At 30.6% G+C, this 19,346-nt stretch overlaps 1 protein-coding gene across 1 annotated transcript in view; it reads right to left on the bottom strand.

Annotated features, from left to right (window-relative positions):
* The window catches only part of sev (receptor protein-tyrosine kinase sevenless), a 47,778-nt gene extending 28,869 nt beyond the window's left edge, over positions 1–18,909 (bottom strand). The window contains exons 1-2 of the mRNA XM_088192075.1: positions 18,523–18,909; positions 11,720–11,779 (exon numbers count right to left, since the gene is read on the bottom strand). Of these exons, the coding sequence (XP_088048201.1) occupies positions 11,720–11,779; positions 18,523–18,645 (183 nt within the window). The 5' untranslated portion in view covers positions 18,646–18,909. The remainder of the gene's footprint in view (positions 1–11,719; positions 11,780–18,522) is intronic.
* Positions 18,910–19,346: the final 437 nt, after the last annotated feature.

Raw genomic sequence — 19,346 nt, forward strand, 5'->3', positions numbered from 1 at the left:
TATGAAACGCTGGTTTAGAGAACTTGTGATTAAAAATTAATTCAAATGATTATTCGGGTCAATCGAAAACTAATAAGCTATGGAATATTAGCAACAAAAAATCAGCTGAGAAAAATATTGGTCAATGTCAACCAATGGCATTATTGATTAAATTCACTAAAAAGATCAATGCAAATTATAACACAAATAAAATTGGTCACAAACTAAAGTATTTACACAAAATATTTACAATATAGTCTTAATTCGAGTTACTCGAATTGGACATATATACATACATATACATATACATTATCAACTATATACATACGAATATGAGTAAAATCCTAGTTTTACACTTAGGGGCGATACTAGGTAGCACTAATTTCCTAATATAATCGTTTTTAACACGAACAATTCTACAATTTATGTCTTCATCATTCACACTGCATCTACCATTTACAGTTTATTATGACAGATAACGCCGGGACGCTAGTTGTCTACCCTATTATCATGAGAGAACTATAATTTATAACGCGTGCAGGGGCGTATACATACATTAATATTTTTCGACTGTAGACGAATGTCATTATTTCTTTTTAAATACACGAATTATTTTCTTCATTGAAGAAAGGTCCAGCGGAAGGACCTGTCATTTTTACCAATTGTTCTGGTCGATCTCGCAACGATCGAAAAGGATGCTGTCGTTTGTTAAGCGGCCGGATGCATAATTACTATGAATTAATTTTAATTAGCTCGTTCGGAATTAGCGTACGCAACGGAACGGAAATCAACATGAACGATTGCCCATACCGTAAATATAATTAATGAAAAATTAACTCAAATTATTGCGATCGTAGGGGTTCTTTGTCCAAATCTCAGTTCAACTGTAACACAGTAGCAAAGGACTTTACAGTTAACAGCAACTCCGTCGTCTATCTAAATCCATTTTTATTTCTTTTTAGTGCCAATCATCAACTGAAGTATTTATTTTAATATTTAAAAATATCACAACACTATCGACGTCTTGAGAACAATTTTGATAAGCGCCACTTACGTTTTGTTTTTGCGATTTAAAAAATACTATCATCGTAAACATGAGTTTAGTGCGGGGGAAATCATTTTAACATGGCATAGGTCAATATCATTATTTTATATATGTATATAATACATATATACGAAACCGTAACGTATGCGTTATGAAACGTGTAACGTGATAAAGGTTGATAAATATTTTTAATTTTATGTTAACGTGTTAAAAACAATATACTTAAATAAAAAGAGACGCGCGATAAAAGGTTGTACGCTGCTGAACGTGCTTAGTTCATTGAAATTGAACCGGAAAACACGCTAGCTAGTTAAATTGAAACTGACACATGTAAATCAATTATTGACATCTAGTTATTGGTTCCGATATACAAATCAAATAATGGTATTATCGTATGGCTTTAAAATATTCCAAACTTTTTCTATCCAGTAATCGGATTAGTATTTAAATAGAAATGGCTTCTAATTATGGTTCTCAATTATTTGTATTTGACAAATATGCGAATATTAAATAAAAAATGGAGGAAGTATTCGAAAATATTCGTAACTTTTTTGTCGGTTTTTACCGATGTTAATTTATTTAACCAATAACCAATAATGCAAAAAGTCAATTAATTGACTGTAAAATATTATTTAATTAAAAAAATGTTATTAATAATTATTGTAATTAATCATAAATTACTTTCACAATTGTTAAAGTTTTTGAATTTTATAAAATATGTCAAAGCGAAAATGCTTAATTTATTATTAGTCATTTCAGCGTTTTAAAATCACATGAATTAAGATCAGTTTCGATTGAATTAATTCAGCAAAATTTATGGAACATTTTTAATACATCTTTTTAGCAAATTTATTGTAATATATTCAATAGCTATTAACGTTTTAAAAGAATTGTAGTATCGTCGTTTTTTTGGGCAAATTTGCATATAAATTAAATAACTAAAAATAAATTTACCGAGATCGAATTATTTAATTGATTAAAATAAAACACGAACTTCATAAAAATTTGCGACGCACGCCTGTTTTAGAAATAAGCATCTCAAAAACAGGCGTGCATCGTAATATTTTGTTTCGTTCAACGAACGAATTCTGCGAATTTCCGTCGTAGTAGACACGGATGATCAACATTTTATTCAAAAATGTTTTTCGAATGCATAAAAGCATTTTTCTGTTGAAAAGGACCATGAATTTTAGAGCGGCATTAGTCACTCGGGTATATTGAGAGAGAAAACGCCTACCTGTATTGCTCAAGTATACAATTTGTTTTTAAGATTTTTTAAATTTAATTCGAGATAGTATGAACGAATATTGCTGAAAATCGGGCGAATATTTGGAATAATTAAATATTTTATTTGGAACCCTACTACTAAAAATTTCCCGTTGGTTTAGTTGGTAGTAATGATTTTAATTTGGCAATTAAAATCATATAAATCAGAAAAAAAATGTGCGCAGCCTAATAAAATGCACACATCTTAAGGAAAATAGCAGTTTATTTATTAACAAAACATGTTTGCGTTATACAGCAAAAAAAATGTAGTTCATAAATATAATATCTCAGATGATTACGTTTGTAGTTTACAATGAAATCACAGTGGACGTGTATTACCAGTGAAGTTCTAAGACATACGGTTGATTCAGTACGTGTATTTCCATATTATCAGATTCAAAAAATTGTGACGTCACATGGTTCAACGAAATACTATATTTCAAATAAATTAAAACCAAATGAAAGTTAAAAAAAGTCAAGTTAGGTTTAGTTAATTCGTTTAATATGGGTTTGGGTTTGAACAGCAAATGAAGGTTTCGCAAAGCAAATTAAGTTTTATAGTCATTTCGAGCAGCATATATTTTGACTAGCACACATCAGTTAAATTATATTTGCGCTAGTAGAAATATATATATTTACCGGTGAAAATGTATTTGTATATGGTTTTACTGAAAATATATCTTCACTTGTTATACACATTTACCGTGACATGTATATACAGAATATAAAAAAAAATTCTATTGATAGTATGACACGATTTATGCGGCACTTATAAAAAAATTGCGATACACGGCTAAATAACATTGTTTTTTTACTTATTTATTTGTAATTTTAAAATATTTACATTAAATAAAATATTCATAAAGTAGTTAATGTGGGGGACGGAACAACATTTGATTAAGACTATTGCTGATTTAAGCAGTGAATAGCTCTACCGGGCTTAAAAGTTTTAACTACCCCTGGCATACATAATGTGTCGTTTTAAATCAAAATTAACCATCTGGCATTTTGACCGTAGTTGTTTGAAAAAAGTAAGTAATAAATATAAGGATAAAAAAATCTTGGCTAGTAGCCTGAATATGAAATTGATAACTCTTTAAAAGTATAGTCTATATTCATGTTAATTGAAAGGGTTGAAATATATTTAATATTATTTAAGTTAGACACTTGCGTTTCAAAATCTAGCCCATGAGCAATATTCTTCAAAGATTTCCAATGCAGCAAATAAATAATTTTCACCGCATCAATAACATGCGCTAGTTGATAATAATATCTCTTTAAAAACAACCTGAATTATTTGAAATAACATGCACTGAAAATATCACTATCACTAACGCTCGTTATTTATAATATATATTTTAATTATTTAACTAAATTGAGTAATTAAGACATCATAGCTTTGTGCCAAAAATGGTTTTGTGTAGCTTTTTTTCCTCTAGCGATTATTTTTTTAGCCATAATAAATAAATGGATAATATTAGTGTTTGTCAAATAAACATTGAGTCGTATAACTGGCGAGACATGTGCCAATGTTGACAACTCCTCTTCTATGGTAAGCTAATTCTTACTTCCTCATTAAAACAACGCGATGTTCACGGGGCATCATAAAAGAGCACACCACTTGCATATACCGTTTTATATTAATAAATCGCAAGTGGAACAGAGCAGCCAGCAGGACAACGGCACTGTCCTCTTTTGTGCCTTGCCTATCATCATCACCTACAAATTTTACAGGACTACGAAAATTAGCATAAATAAACACCCTTAACGTATTGAATAATTTTTAAATTCAGTTGTATGAATTCACACGGTCAATGTGAATAATTAAACTGCGACCGCATGTCGTTCATGAATAATTCAATAATCGTATACAGGAAGAACTATGATTTTGATCTTGCTTCAGTAGAACACCTGTTGAATGATTTTATATGGAATTAAATATTCTAATACATTTCCTAATACGCCTACCGTTAAAAGTACTCACTCATCACCCTGTGAAATGTGGTGGGAAATACTTAAAAACTATGAAAAATAAATACAAATGTAATAAACTGATAAAACGCTATTTATCCTTATCGGGTTGTACGTAAGACTATAACTAATTTAATTTGAATTAAATTAACTGATTACCGCCCACAAAGTTGTTATCAACCTGTAAACTTTTGCCAAAAAATAACTGGGTAAATACAACACATAAACAAGCTATTTATTTTACATAAATGTATACATTTTAGGTCAAAAAAAATTTAAGTGGACAAAATCGTCCTTACGGCATTTAAAATGTATGTTACATGTATATTTCTCATTAACGCATGCATTGACTGAAAGTTATAGTTAAAGCTTAAATTTTTACACGGCGAACATTAAGTTGTTAAAACGTAAATAAACCTGCACCTGTTTATAGTTTAATGAAATAAAATTATATATTATATATATTGAATATAAAATGAAGATATCAGTGAAGTTAAATTTTATATATTTTTATAAATAGTATTTTTATCATATTTTTAAATATTAAACCTCAAATGAACTGAAACGATAATATGCAAATCTCGATACACAAAATGTGATTTTCTTATGTAGTTATTTTTTTCTTCGTTTCCTTTTACGCCGAAAGGATGCCGTTTTTTACTCGCATTGTCCAAAAATCACCATATGGACTAGGCAGTATAAAAAGGGTGTTTTTTTTCACTCCTTCCGCATAGATTTCGGAAATGCCCGCCGCGGAGCGAAGGCGGCGCTTGTATTGGTGTATATTTATTTATTATTCGTCGGAAGGAAACGTTTAATTTAAATAATGTTTATTCATATGCACATGAATAAGTGCGCACAACGGTCCTGCCCATGGTTATGGGGACCCCAAGTTTGAAACAAGAGCGGATCCGTAATTGGAAAACGACATTGGACGCAGAACATTCACACGCACTCGACCGTGCGTCGATATTCAACCCTTCGATATGTTCGACTACAATTAGTTATCCGTTTGAAAATCGTCCCCCAAGAATAACTTCTAACATTGTTCACTCATACCTCAAAAGGGAACAATCACAGTCAATGCGTATGGGGTTAATTGAAGAATTAGAGAACGGACCTTGCAATGTTAATGAGGTATTCTGAAAACATTTTTCAAACATCCTTATATTTACCCGAGTATATAGAAGTCGAATAAAAGAGAAATACAATTAATATTGTGTAAGCAAAGAACTTATAGCTAAGGAATAGCGATTAGCATCTGATAGCCATATTAATAACGACACTATTTTTGAGGGAAAGAACTAATATTTCAAAACAAAATATTGTCTTGAGAATAAAAATATTTGAATTAAATTATGACTCGAAGGCAAGAACGTTACTGATATTTTGTGTTCAAAGTGAGTTATAATAGACAATCTTTGATGCCAAAGAAAACAGAAATTTCGATCGTTCGATTTGGTCCAACCAAGCAGTCACATTACATCTCCAAAAGTAGGACTCGATATTAAAATATATTAGGTTCACTTGAAATTAATGTTGTCTAAGGGCAACTATGTCATGTCCAATATTTTTTATATTTTTTTAAGCCATTTTAAATGACTTGATTATACAATTTACAGTATTTTATTTCATTAGTAACTCAGAGATCTATTTATCAATATATTATGGTAAAAAGATTTAGTAATGCCTGGAATAGTCAAATTATTAAAATTCGTAGTAAAATCTGTCAATCCATCGCTGGATTTTGGAAACAAATGTTTTGATCAGTCTGTGCCAGCCGCTCAAAACCTAGACGTGTGATTTGCTATCCATGGTTCTCAATTTAAAAAGTTTCGTTTTAAAAAATTTGTACATATTTTCTTTAAATAAATTAAATTACTGTTTTTAATTCAACTAATATTTTGAGAGCATTCAGGAGAAATAATCGGAAGAAATACAGACAGACGTCGCATCTCGCATATTGCTCCATAGTTAGTCTGCACTTCGATTTTATATTATGTTTTAAAAATATATTACTACGGACTTCTGACATAGGAGTGGTCAAAGTATATTCGAACCGTATTTTATTACTTCTCAGAAGACAAAATTTCACGTCAAAAGTAATAAATTTCTGGTTATATAATATACCTAACACGAGCAACTTTTTGTTGATTTGTCATTTTTTAATTTCAGATTGTTATTGTTGTAAAATGAGGGCTCATTAACCGCCCTACCCATCCGAACCTACGTGATACGTTCGTATGGGTATTATAAAAAAATAATCGGCGACATCTTTTGTCAAAAACCTCTGACTAGCAAAGGATACAAAAAAGGATCATAAATGAGTCTATTGCTTATTTTTTTCTGTTATATTGTAAACAAGTATTGTTATTGTGAAATCTAATGAAAAAAAACCCAATGTATTTTTTAACTACCTTTTGAATAATAACCCAAAGGTGCCCAGGGCGGTTTTAAAGGTAATAAATAACGTTTTTATTGATGACAAATCCATTACATTTTATCATTTTCGCCCTCGAAATTAATTTAAATACAATGATTTTTTATATTCCATGTAAATAATTTATTATCCGCGATCGGTGTTTCACAGAAGACACGTGCAACTCGCGGAAGTATGTACACAAAATATAACGATTTTATTTATAATAATTCGATTGTGCTCAATTCCGAAAATTTCGGGGTTATGTTTTATAATCCCAGGACTTATCAGGTGTTGAAAATTGTTCGGGATCCCGGGATTGGAATCCCTAGTTTGAAGGTCCAACTTTCGTGGATCATATGTTGGCAACCACTGAAACTGAAAATAAGTCTGATTTTTTTTGTAAAATTCTTTAACCGCTTTTTAAGATCGCTGTTCTGCCTACGTCTAATTTATAATGCATTCTTTGATTTAAAAAAATCTAGAAAGAAATTAATGCACACCTGTATATAAAACATTACACATTTCTGCAAATTATAATATATTAACCCTTTAGACGCGTTAATCAAAAATAAATAAAAAATTGTTTTTTTTAAATGCAAAATTTACCTTGATACTGTTTAAATATTCTGTGTTTTTTAATTTTTATTTATTTAAAATGATATTTTATGTTTATTTACCAAAAAAAAAAATTAAAAAAAAAAAAAAAATTTTTTACTGATTTTTGCGTAAAGTAATAAAAAAATCAATAGGGCGACTTTAGTCGATTTCCGCGTTCAAATGGTGTAGATATACGAGTAACAGAAGGCAACGAGGAAAACATCACATGGAAACCAATTGACACAAAAGAGTCCGTGTGAAGTATTATATTAAATGTTTATACCACCGACATCGAACCTCCTCCATAACCAGATGCACTTTCGGTACATTTGACCACGACGAATGATAAACCAATTTCAAGTGTCAACTGCAATGGGATCAGTAATCGGCTTCGGTTCCCAGACTGCGGACAGTACTTTACAAATTGAAAGCGAAATCAAAGCATAAAGATAAAGAAGTATTAAAACAAAGTGACATGGAAGAGTAAGTCATAAAAGTAGTTTTATTAATATGCATTAGTTAATATCTCTATATATTTTCTAAATTACGCCAAATAGTTTCGATATTATTTTTTTACATTTATTGGTTAAAAAATATAATTATTTAATTCGCTCTGAATTTAGGATTTGCGCAAACGAATTGAACAACAGCAGATAATATAACATGCACGAGGTCAATCTCTTTTTTCCAAGAACAAATATAGTATCATTAGTGTCAAAATCTTAAGATGATGGGCTTTTTAACGAGCGCTCCGACAAAACTATATAGTATTTTGCCGAATCAACGAAGCAGGGTCATCCTGGAAAATTTGAATCGTATAGTTGTAGTGTGTAAACAGTATAACCGACGCAGTTCATGTTGTGCGACAGAGTAGGAATAATTGTCGGTTCGTCATTGCTAATAATAAATGTAATTGTTTTTTTCGGAATGCATTTCATTTGACGCCGGGCCGCTAATTGGTGCTGGCCGATGGACCAGCGGATTAACAAAGAATACATCAATCATCATTCATAATCTTCGCCGGCTTCATCTCGCTGTATGGAGGTGATTTCGCTTTCAAATTGAATGGATTCAATGCCCAGAGTCCATAGCTACTAAAATAAATACAGCAAAAAAACATTCGGACTTCCCTTTTTTTCTATAAATGCGTAAAATACGAGTTTACGAATACAGCTAGAGATACTTAGTATTCAAATAATTTAATGAATAAACTTCGGGCTTCAAGCGAAACAACAAAGTAACCATAATCTTACTGATTGATATTGGTAAAATACCTATCGGGAATACATAATGTACAGATTTTGAGAAGGCATTCGACAAAGTTTGTCATGGGTTATATTAGTAAAAAAAATCTATGGTATGTACTTGAGTTTGCAGCATTCTTGAATCGGAATCTATAATTTGAAATCCTCGAATAACCAAATACTCTTAATTAAAACAGTTCAGAAAAAGTTCTCGAGATAGCTTTACAATAAGATATTTGATTATCCATTTTTTACATTATACAGAGAAATCTCTAAGTAACGATTTTCCCAATTTCATGAATAAATATTGAGGTGATTAATTTAAGTTGAGCTACTAGCTTAATAGTGACAGATAATATGCGTTAATTTCAATATGGAACAGAGTACAGGCCTTTTAATGTTAGATATATAAAAAGCTTTTGATACAGAAACTATATAAATATCAGACGGCCCGACTATCTGCTTAATACGATCATACTTGAGTAATAGCTAGTTGTTTCTCTAAATAATGATCACTCGATACCGCGTAAAATTCCAGCTGGAGTTCCTCAGAGAAGTTTGGTGGGACAATTTCTCTTTATCTCGTATACGAACGACATCCCTAAATTAATATTATGTAATTATCTATGTACGCTTATGATACAGTGAGATTTAACCCTATTTTTTTAAACTTAAATAAATAACAAATTATATTAACGAAACGTACAGACACCACCGCCTCTCCAAAACAAATAGTGCAGTAACGTAGAATGGGAATCTATCGTTAAATACCTGGACACCAAGATAAAATTTAATAATATATAATACATTTTGGAATTTCGCTTATCGCGCCATTTAGAAAGATCCCGCTTAAAACAAAAAATAAAATCTTATCAAACAAACAATTAATCAGACTAATTTTAACATGACCAGGTGTAATGTACCACCAATAATATTTTTTCTGAATTGCAAGACATATTTATACTAATTTTAAAAACTATCTTAATAGCCTACAAATACAAACTATCAAAAAACATTCACGTTTTCATAACAGAAAATATCATAAAAATATTTCGCCTAACCCACTAATCTTATGTATCGAAAATTACGATAAAAAACACAACCTTAAATTTAGAAACTTTTCAGCTAAATACACAGCTCTTCAGCCGAATATACTTCTATTAGCATTTAGTTCGTTGTACCTTCCTTTTCTATTTGTTTTTCATTTACTGTAAAAGGTTTTAAATTTTTTCTGCTTACTAAATTGTATCCACTAACGTTTTAGTTTACCTATGTTTTTAATCTTATCGTAGCAAATTACACAAGTGTAATCATGAACATGGTTATAAACCAATAACATGTATTGTATATAATTCTAAAATTATCATATTAAAAAAAATTAAATGCAAAATATTTGTATTAGTATAATAAAAGCCATATAATAAAGGGTGATTTAACTTTAGTTTCGAACTTTTTACAGCAGTAATATTTTCGGCTGAACTGGCGCCACAGTGATGCAAATGGCCTTACCCTATCCTCAACGCATAAATTTCGATACAGTTCGTATAGAATTCGTATAGTTGAACAGTGGTTAAGCGATCCATTTCCTAAATGTGTTGTTTCAAACCAACTTGACACTGAGAACGCGTGATTATTGACAGCTGTCTGATTTACAGGGCTGCCAACATCCCGTTACATTTCCTATATTTCGATAAAAATAACACTAGACAATTCCCCAAAAATCTAATTTAAAAACCACTACATTTCAACTTTTTAACTTATACTGTTACATAGTAAATAGTTCACTATCTGAACAGATCAAAGCGCATTAAAAATTAAAAACTATAATAGTAGTTTTAAAGTAAATGCACTTCTACTGTACTCGAATTATAAAAATATATATACATATATGCTTTTCGAAAAAATCTAAATCGATGTGATCACTGAATTGACTCTTCCATCTTAAAAGTTGTATAGATTCTAGGATCTAAAAACAAAAAACCATATCAATGCGCTACCATCTATGGCTCAATGCATGCATTCTGCAGATAATTTGCCTAATTCACGAATAAGACATATTTTTGCCCATTTCACGCAATAAGCAATTTCATAGATTCAGCGTAACATACATACATATATACCTATTTTTTTAATTCTTAAGACAAATAAAATATGTTTTTGTACATTGGTTACTAATTTGTATTATTTTATGGATTCATGTATAAGATTAACAATGTCTTTCTCGAGAATTCCCTCGAATTGTAGCGTAAAATTATTTTCTCAAGAAATTAAAAATATAGAGAAATAAACATTTTGAAGCACAAAAAATAAGTCATGGCTAAATACAGAAGTTCGTCTGTGGAAAGGAAAATTCTTGTTTCCGATCACAAAAAATCATAGAAATTAAAAACTTAACCCTCTTTTTACTTTAAATAGTTATTGTAGTGAGTACCGGAGATATATATACTACATATATTTTTATTAAATACTTTCTAGAATAGAGATCAATCAACATGTATCAGATCTTGTGAATAATGTACGTATATTGAAGTGTGTTTTAACAGTTTCAGCACGCCCGACATAAACCAAATACTAACAACCCATTCAACTCTTCCAACATCCTTTGTGCAATATGGTGAATGAATGTGGAAAGTATCACAGGAACCGGATACATGGACAATGGCCGTCGAGCGCTCATCCGATACCCAATAATTACTCAGTTTTTAAAATATTTTTTAAACGAATACTTAAAATTCTGAAAAAAAACCACAAAGTGATCATAATCAATGAGCAAACATTTGCACGGTGTAAATGCAAATCAAATTAGACATGGGCAGAGAACTCGACAAAAAATATTAAGTTACAAAACGTTAAAATAAATATGCACCATTAGGGTCGAGAGAATAACACAAACAACCTTTCGTGGGTTTTTTTGGGCGCAAACAAATTTGTTAAGACATATCGAAGTGTTTATTTTCGTGGTTAGCCTCATGTTAAATACATTAAACACTCCTTTATGAGTGTATTTACGTTATCTGTAAGAAAATCGGTTAAGAACCATACCTTCGAGATGTTTTCACGAAAGATAAAAAAAATATGTGGAGGAAAGAATAGACGATGACCATGTTTGCTCTTCGTCGTTTTTTGTAACATCGTACGCAAAAAATTGTACATAAAAGTCTATAACTTAAATGGTTTAAAAATACTTTGACTTACTTGTTCTATACCGCAATCGTTCCCGCATCCTAGATCTAAATGTCCTTCGTCTGTTCGGTTCTGAAATCAAAAATAATTATATAAAAACTCGTATTATAATAGGAACGGTATATGTTATAGTTTGTCGAAGTAATGCGATTGATCTGTGCGTTTAACGGAAGGCGACTACATCCGGATCCGGACGTAAAAAGGAAGTGAATTTCACATTTGCGATGCAATATCCGTGAAAATAAATCAGGTGGAAAAATAAACGTTATTAGGGGACCAATACATTTGTTAGCAATAGAGAACCTAAATTCATATTGTATGAATAAATATTTATATGCATAACATTATATTTTAATCAAAACTCATTGACAATCTTAATAGCAAATAAGTGGCAAATTAAATTAATATTTAAAAATATAATATTGTGTTATGAATACATATGTGAAATTATCAATTAGTTAGTAGGCATTTTAATGCTAAATAAAGTAATATTTTTAAAATACATATTTTTGTTATGCATCCATCTATGACAGGGGCCTCCAGAGAGGTCGATATGACATTGTTATGGGTCGATTCCATCTCAATGGTCAATGGAAAAATCAGTAATAATGTAATTGTTGCATTATAAATTTATAATAATATACAAAATTTAAGTGAATTTTAAATTCTACTTAATTCTGTTGATTTAATATTTAAGGAACTTAAACCGCAAAGTAATTATTAAAACATATGTAACTGATAATTCGAAAAAGGTTAATATCATCATTAACCCTTTGGACGCGGTAATCTAAAATAATATCTAAATGTTCTGATTTTTTAATTTTTATTTATTTAAAATGATATTTTATGTTTATTCACAAAAAAAGTTTTTTTTTTGAAAAGTATTTTTTTAATGATTTTTGCGTAAAGAGATAAAAAAAACAATTGGGCGACTTAAGTCGATTTCCGCGTTCAAAGGGTTAAAAAGTAAGAATTTTGAATTACAAATAGCCTTAATGGGCCGATTAGAATCTTGAATCTTGTTTTTCCCCATATTAAACATATTGACGACTATTTAAAAAGTTTGTTTCAAAAAAAATATGTGGGAAAACTTAAACCTATTCATTTAAGAAAAGAAAGCATGGCATATTTTATCAAAGGATGACATCTACTCAGTAGCGTAGCTATGGGGAGGGGGCGGGCCGCCCCGGGCGGCACTTGCTTGGGGGCGGAATATTCGCGATGGGATCGTCTAGTGTGATTCTTAACCCACGAATAACAAGAGCTTAATAATAACCAATTTATTATTTAAAAAAATGCCGATTTTATGACCCTGCAAAAAATGTATGGGGAGGGGGGCGGCACATACCCTAGCTATGCCACCGCATTTACTTGATTGCCTTTATCGAGATTTTTCGTCACAGAACGAAAAAAATAGCAGGTTTGTTGCTACTGATCTCGATACACAAAATGTATGGAGATCTTGATACATTTTATCGGGGAGAAAGTAATTATATGATTTATTTACTTTACTCAGTTTACATGAGACTCAAATGCTATGAGATTATATAAATAAGAAACGGAATGAAATGAAATCTAATAGTTTCGCAGTTAAAGCAATGGAATAGTATTTTTTACACAAATGAGTTTTTTGACCGGACTATAAATCCAAGAATACAATTTCGCATCAAGATAATTAGAAACCCCCTATTTTGCCAGCATTTGGACATTTGAAAGGTCAACGGGCACCTGCTGCAAGGATTCGGCGAGGATGCGGGCTTAATTATTGTTTTCATGGGGGAAACGGCTTTCAAACTACAGCAATTAACGAAATCTACACAAATTCGCCAAAAGCGAAAAGTCTCATCGCCACTTTTAACGCACGAACAAATCTTCAAAACTGTTTCGTTCCGTAAGGGTAGTTTTAATTCACCTTCAGTTACATACTATCAAAAATATAATGAACAGGAAGATGGGCTTGTTTAACGCATCGGTGATCGCTACTTTAGGTAGTAAATAATATAATACGCGTGTGAACGAGTATATTATTTTGGTCACCATAAGTGACTTCCATTTGATCAATATCCTTCATTCGAAAGGCGTTTTGATATAACAGTTTGCTCGAAATTGTATCACGATTTCGACGACATCCGTTTTTTTTTTGTATGTGCAGAGAATCGTCTACCTGTTGAGTACAAAAAGGTAGTTCCATAGGTGTATTATTGTCCACTTCCTGCGTTGGCAAAACTAATTATATAAATGACATGAAGCGTCACACAACCGTGATCTCGATACAGATTTAATGAGCATAATGCGTGTTTTTACATAGAACGATAGATTTATAATTTAATCCATGGATGTACAAGTATTTAAAATAAAATAAGCAACGCCTATTACATTAATACGACCGAAATAAATGAGCAGCTAATACATAATAGACGTTGATGTATTTGCTTCTAAGAATATGTACCATATTATCGCATTTGTTAAAAAATTAACGGAAGTGTATAAACGTTTCAAAACCGACCAATTGATTATACCGCATGAGAATAATATGTTGTATATTATACATAGATATACTATCATTCGATTTAGAACGTGGTTTGACATATATATTTCATTGACACATACGCGCTAATAATGGCAACCATCATAAGCATTCATAAAATTAGTTGTTTTTTTTCTGTAATAAAGTTAGACCTAGTTCTAAGTTTTTTAGTGATACAGCTAATATTTATATGAAGTATGTCCAACTTAAGTTACGTTCTTTCGACTTTCGTAACTCGCTTTTTCAAAGTCTTAACACCAAACTGGTTCACCATTGTAGGGTTTCTGTGACGTAACGTGAAACCAATTCGGCGGTTTTGGACAACAAACAACGTATGCCATCACTTTTTTAGTTATTTTTTTAACAACTTCCTTCGGTAACAATCCCAGGATCGCTTGGACACCAAGGGACAGGTTAAAATAAAAAGCAGAGTACGAAAAAAAGAGCCGTGCTATACCATACTACATGATTTAGTGAGCATCAATGGAGCAAGTCAGCTGAACGAGAGCACGGCGGGTCTGCGAAGGACGCACCAATTGGTTTCACCAGTCATTATCCAGTTAATTTTCATGTAGTAAACGCTCTTTGTGAGATGTAATCAACCGTTCTATTCGTAGAGGCAAATTTAGCACTCGTGAATTAGTTGTGTGTATGAATATAATATACGCGCGTGTAAAAAAGCAAGGGTTTGCTAAAAAAAAAGTATGATCAAGACTGTAATACACAAAGTTAACAATTAACTAAATACTATTCACAAGGATAGAGCGAAACATTTTCTTTTGTCATTGCATTCTTGGGTGTTATAACATCTGGAACGGGTTTACCCTAAATAAATGATATATAAATAATATGTAAGAAGCTTAATTTTTGTGTTTAAATAAATTGGACCGCAGTGGATTCAATAAGAAAAAAGTATTTGTCCGGTAAGGGTTAAGAAAAAACGATCCCAGACAATTTTAGAAGGCAAACAATCTAATACACTCTGTCTTTCCATAAACTAGACGAATCAAACGTAGATTATCAATTGCTCAGTAAACATGTTTAGGTTATCGCGTTTAACCGACAAGTGACCCGCAGCAATATTAAAATAACTATCCTAGTTAGCAATCGAATAGTTAATCGTTAACTAATTAATCAGCACCATTATTACGTATTTTTCATCACAAGCACATTATTTAACTCCTTACCGCGTACAGTGCCATATATGGCCTCACAAGTTAATTTAAAACATCTTTTTTTGTTCTTTTTTGCTACATACAGTGACATTTTTGATAATATAATTGCAAGCATTTTGTCATTAGGCATTGAAACCAGAAATGCGTTAGCCGTTGGTAGTCATTTGAAGTGCGTCAGTAGGTAATGTCACACTGCTACGTGTTTGAACTTCATTTTTTGTTGATTGTGTACAACACACGTTTTAAAAAATATATCTAGTGGTAAGTAAATTTATTTTACAATCATTATATCATAAGTGGGGTAAATTGCCATATCTGGCACTTCATGCATTGAATGCTATACATATGTAATATGTATATGTGTATATAGTACTACATGCAGTATTCTTTATTTATAGGCAAAATGGTTCCAAATAGTTTTTATTGGCACAAATGTATTTTAACATACCCGTAACAAGCATTTGTCAGATGATGCAGATTGGTATTTTTCGCAAAACAAAAAAATCTGTACCTCACATAACAATAAATGAAACACTGCCAAAAAATCACTAACAAATCTTGAAAATCTATCTGATTTTTAAAAATATTTATTTACTATCGACATTTTTTTCTACTAATACTGCACAGATGTTTATTAGAAAGAATAACAAATTTAAGACAATTATATGATCTAATTCTGTATTTTTATAAAAGTTTATGGGTGGAGTTGATCTATTAGATTCAATGCTAGGGTATTACAAAATAAAATTGAGATGTGAAAAGTGATATCATATTTATTTGCTTTATATAATTGGTTTAACATGTGTAAATAGATGTGTTTTGTGGAGAAAAACTCTTGAATCACTGTGCCACTCTCGAATTTTAAACTATTGGTTGCAGAAATGTTGACAAGGAAGGAAGCATTAATTTTAATAATTCAAGAAACAATCCAAGAAACGAAAAAAAGGAACCGCTGTAGTAAGGAGAGAAGTTAAATATTAATTTACTGAGTGGAAGAAATTTAGGTAAAAATGTGTGAAATGTAATTGCAGTGGAAAATCGTTTATAATATGTTTTATTATAAAGGGCATCTTTGCATTAACAAAGATAGAATTTGGTTTTTACATATTTTTTTTATTATTTTAATTTAACATTTATTCTTGTTTTAATGTTTACATTTTTAATTAATTTAATTAGTTTTTTTTTGTTAATGCATAGTGTCACATATAGCTCGATAAATATAGTTTTTAATGCATGCAGTGCCATATATGGCTCAATAAAAATTTAAAGAATAGTCAATTTTTTTTCTCCATCTTCATATATTTTTTTTCGCTACGAAAAAAAATAAAGTAAGGGGTTAATACAAATGTGATGTTAGAAGCAATTATTAAGTACAGTAATATTATAGATTATTTACACAATCAAGTTATCAGCGTTTGTGTATGGATAATTAAATATCCATTTACATAGCCAAGTGTGTTAAAAATATTTTTTATTATTAAAAAAAGTAAAGTAACTAAAATATCAAGCACATTATCAAGTAGATAGTGGCATAAATTAAAAAATAGGTCGATCAATTCAGTTGCGAAAAAACTAATCAACTCGTATCATCACGCAATATTTACCATTTGGTTATCATAAACGATTAACGGTTAAGGTTCATTAAATCGTAATTAAATTTATTTATTCATATAAAAAAACAACATAATCTACTTTAAAATACGCATTTTTTAATATGTAAAATTATTATAATATAACAAGACAAGATTTTTACAAATACAATAGAATATTATGATAGATATTATTTATCATTAAATTTGCATTTAGTAAAAGATACATATAGTGTCATAAATATCGGGTGCTTGACCGATTTTGTAAATAAAAACTAATGTCAATATAACTATTTGCAAATTCGCTTGACTTTTCTAACATTGTACAACAATATTTTTGCAACAAAGATAAGATTACATTCGAAGACAAGACAAGAACATGTGTACTGGCATACACAGTTTTGTACTAATTAAAATATAGCTTTGCTGGATCAGATCGGACGGTCAAAATAAAAGCAACTCTCGGGTTTTTAGGGCATCTCAGTAGCTCCGTTTGGTAGGAGTTAAGATGAACCTTTATGTATTAATATATTCCAAGTTGGATTACATAGTACATATAATACAAAACGGAAGCGATGTGGTAGTCCAAAAAAAGTTTTTAAATATATTTGTTAGGTAAAAAATACCAAATACATAACGTAAAATTTCCGGCAAAATCCATCGGTTTCAATTACTTTTTTATATTTAATAACTAATTCACCGATTTTATTATAAAATGAATATAAAATAAAATACAGGATAATTTAAATGTCAATATTTAAAATAAGCGTTCCATAAAACGAATTGATCTTTTATTATTGCTTAGGTGAGAGCGAACATTGGTGAACACCTTATGAATAACAATCTGCAAATAATTTTCCGAAGATTTACTTTATATAAATGCACAATCAATTTGATTAATGGAACAACGTATTTATTTAAATGCAAATATCTATTAAAACAATTCCCTGTTAAATCGCACCCGATTAAATATAGTACCAAAACTCCTAATTCGAATAATTCAACACATAAATACAAAATATTTTTCCGATTCGCCAGAAAACTAATCTAAATTTAAATTAGATTAAAAAATAAAAATAAGATCTGTCTTCATACTTGAAAAAATTATAGTTTCTTTATCTAACGTAATATCCGCCCAATATATTTTTCAATTACATGTATTTTTTATAAATGTTGAAATTTTGAAGATCGATAATAATAAATTGAAGATTGAATGCAAAATAGAATTCTAAATAGCATATAAAAACTTTGAAATTATTGTAAAAAAATATATCCGCTTCCTAGTTTATAAAGTAATATAATTAAGCAACATTCGGTATTAAAATTTAGAATTTAATTTATTTTAAATAAAATTAATTTAATGATGAATAATTTGAATCTAAATTATTATTCATAGTTACCTACAGTAAAAAAAAGGGAATTGCGTAAATGCATATTTACATAAAATGGTGCAATTTAAACGTATTACATAAAAGTAATTAATATGTAACAAAATGGGCAATCTAATTCAAAAACGAATCTCACCTGAAAGGGGCACTTGTTCAGACATTGGCGACCAACTTGTTCGGAAAGTTCGTAGAAGATTTCCGCAGCAGCCGCAGACATAAACATTAGCCATACACAAATCAAAAACTTAGAAAATGCCATATCTCTGATAACCGAGGGTTAGGGCCAATCCGAAGACCCTACTTCTCTCTGATAGCCATGGTGCTGCAGATTCGACAAAATCTCAGAAATAACCGACTATTAACCCTCGAAACTAATCATTGTCTATATGCGAATGTATTTTTAAGGTTAACTTTTAAACTGGAGGGATTTTATGTCGATTTTAATTGAAGAATTGTTCGACGGCAACAAGGACAACCGGGGAACACCCGCGCGACCTAACACCGCTACAGTTCAGACAACACTAAGCTCATGCGCGACCAAAACACGCGTCTCGATTGCGATCTATTTTGACATACCCGAAAAACAAACCGTTGTTTTTTAAATCATATGAAGATGACCGCTCGACATAAGCGCTTAAAATTTGACCATACATTTGATACAAAAATCCTCTCATCAGTATATTACTTCATTTTTAAATAAAAATATAGATTAATTATTTATTACTTTTCAGGTGCGTAATACCTAAGGTGACCAGACGTCCCGACGTATTTCTCATTTGAGTAAAATTTACTCAAATGAGAAATATGCAAAATAATAAAGAGTTTTTAAGGATTTATAATAATATAAATATATATAAAAGGTTGTTGCTCTAGATCAGGGGTAGCCAACCCGCGGCCCGCATTTCCAAAGTGGCCTGTAAGAGCATTAAGGTTGGCCACCCCTGCTCTAGATTCTAAAGC

This window comes from Plectrocnemia conspersa, unplaced genomic scaffold (genome assembly GCF_051122295.1).
Source record: "Plectrocnemia conspersa isolate PC_06_02 unplaced genomic scaffold, ASM5112229v1 ptg000001l, whole genome shotgun sequence".
Taxonomy (NCBI): domain Eukaryota; kingdom Metazoa; phylum Arthropoda; class Insecta; order Trichoptera; family Polycentropodidae; genus Plectrocnemia; species Plectrocnemia conspersa.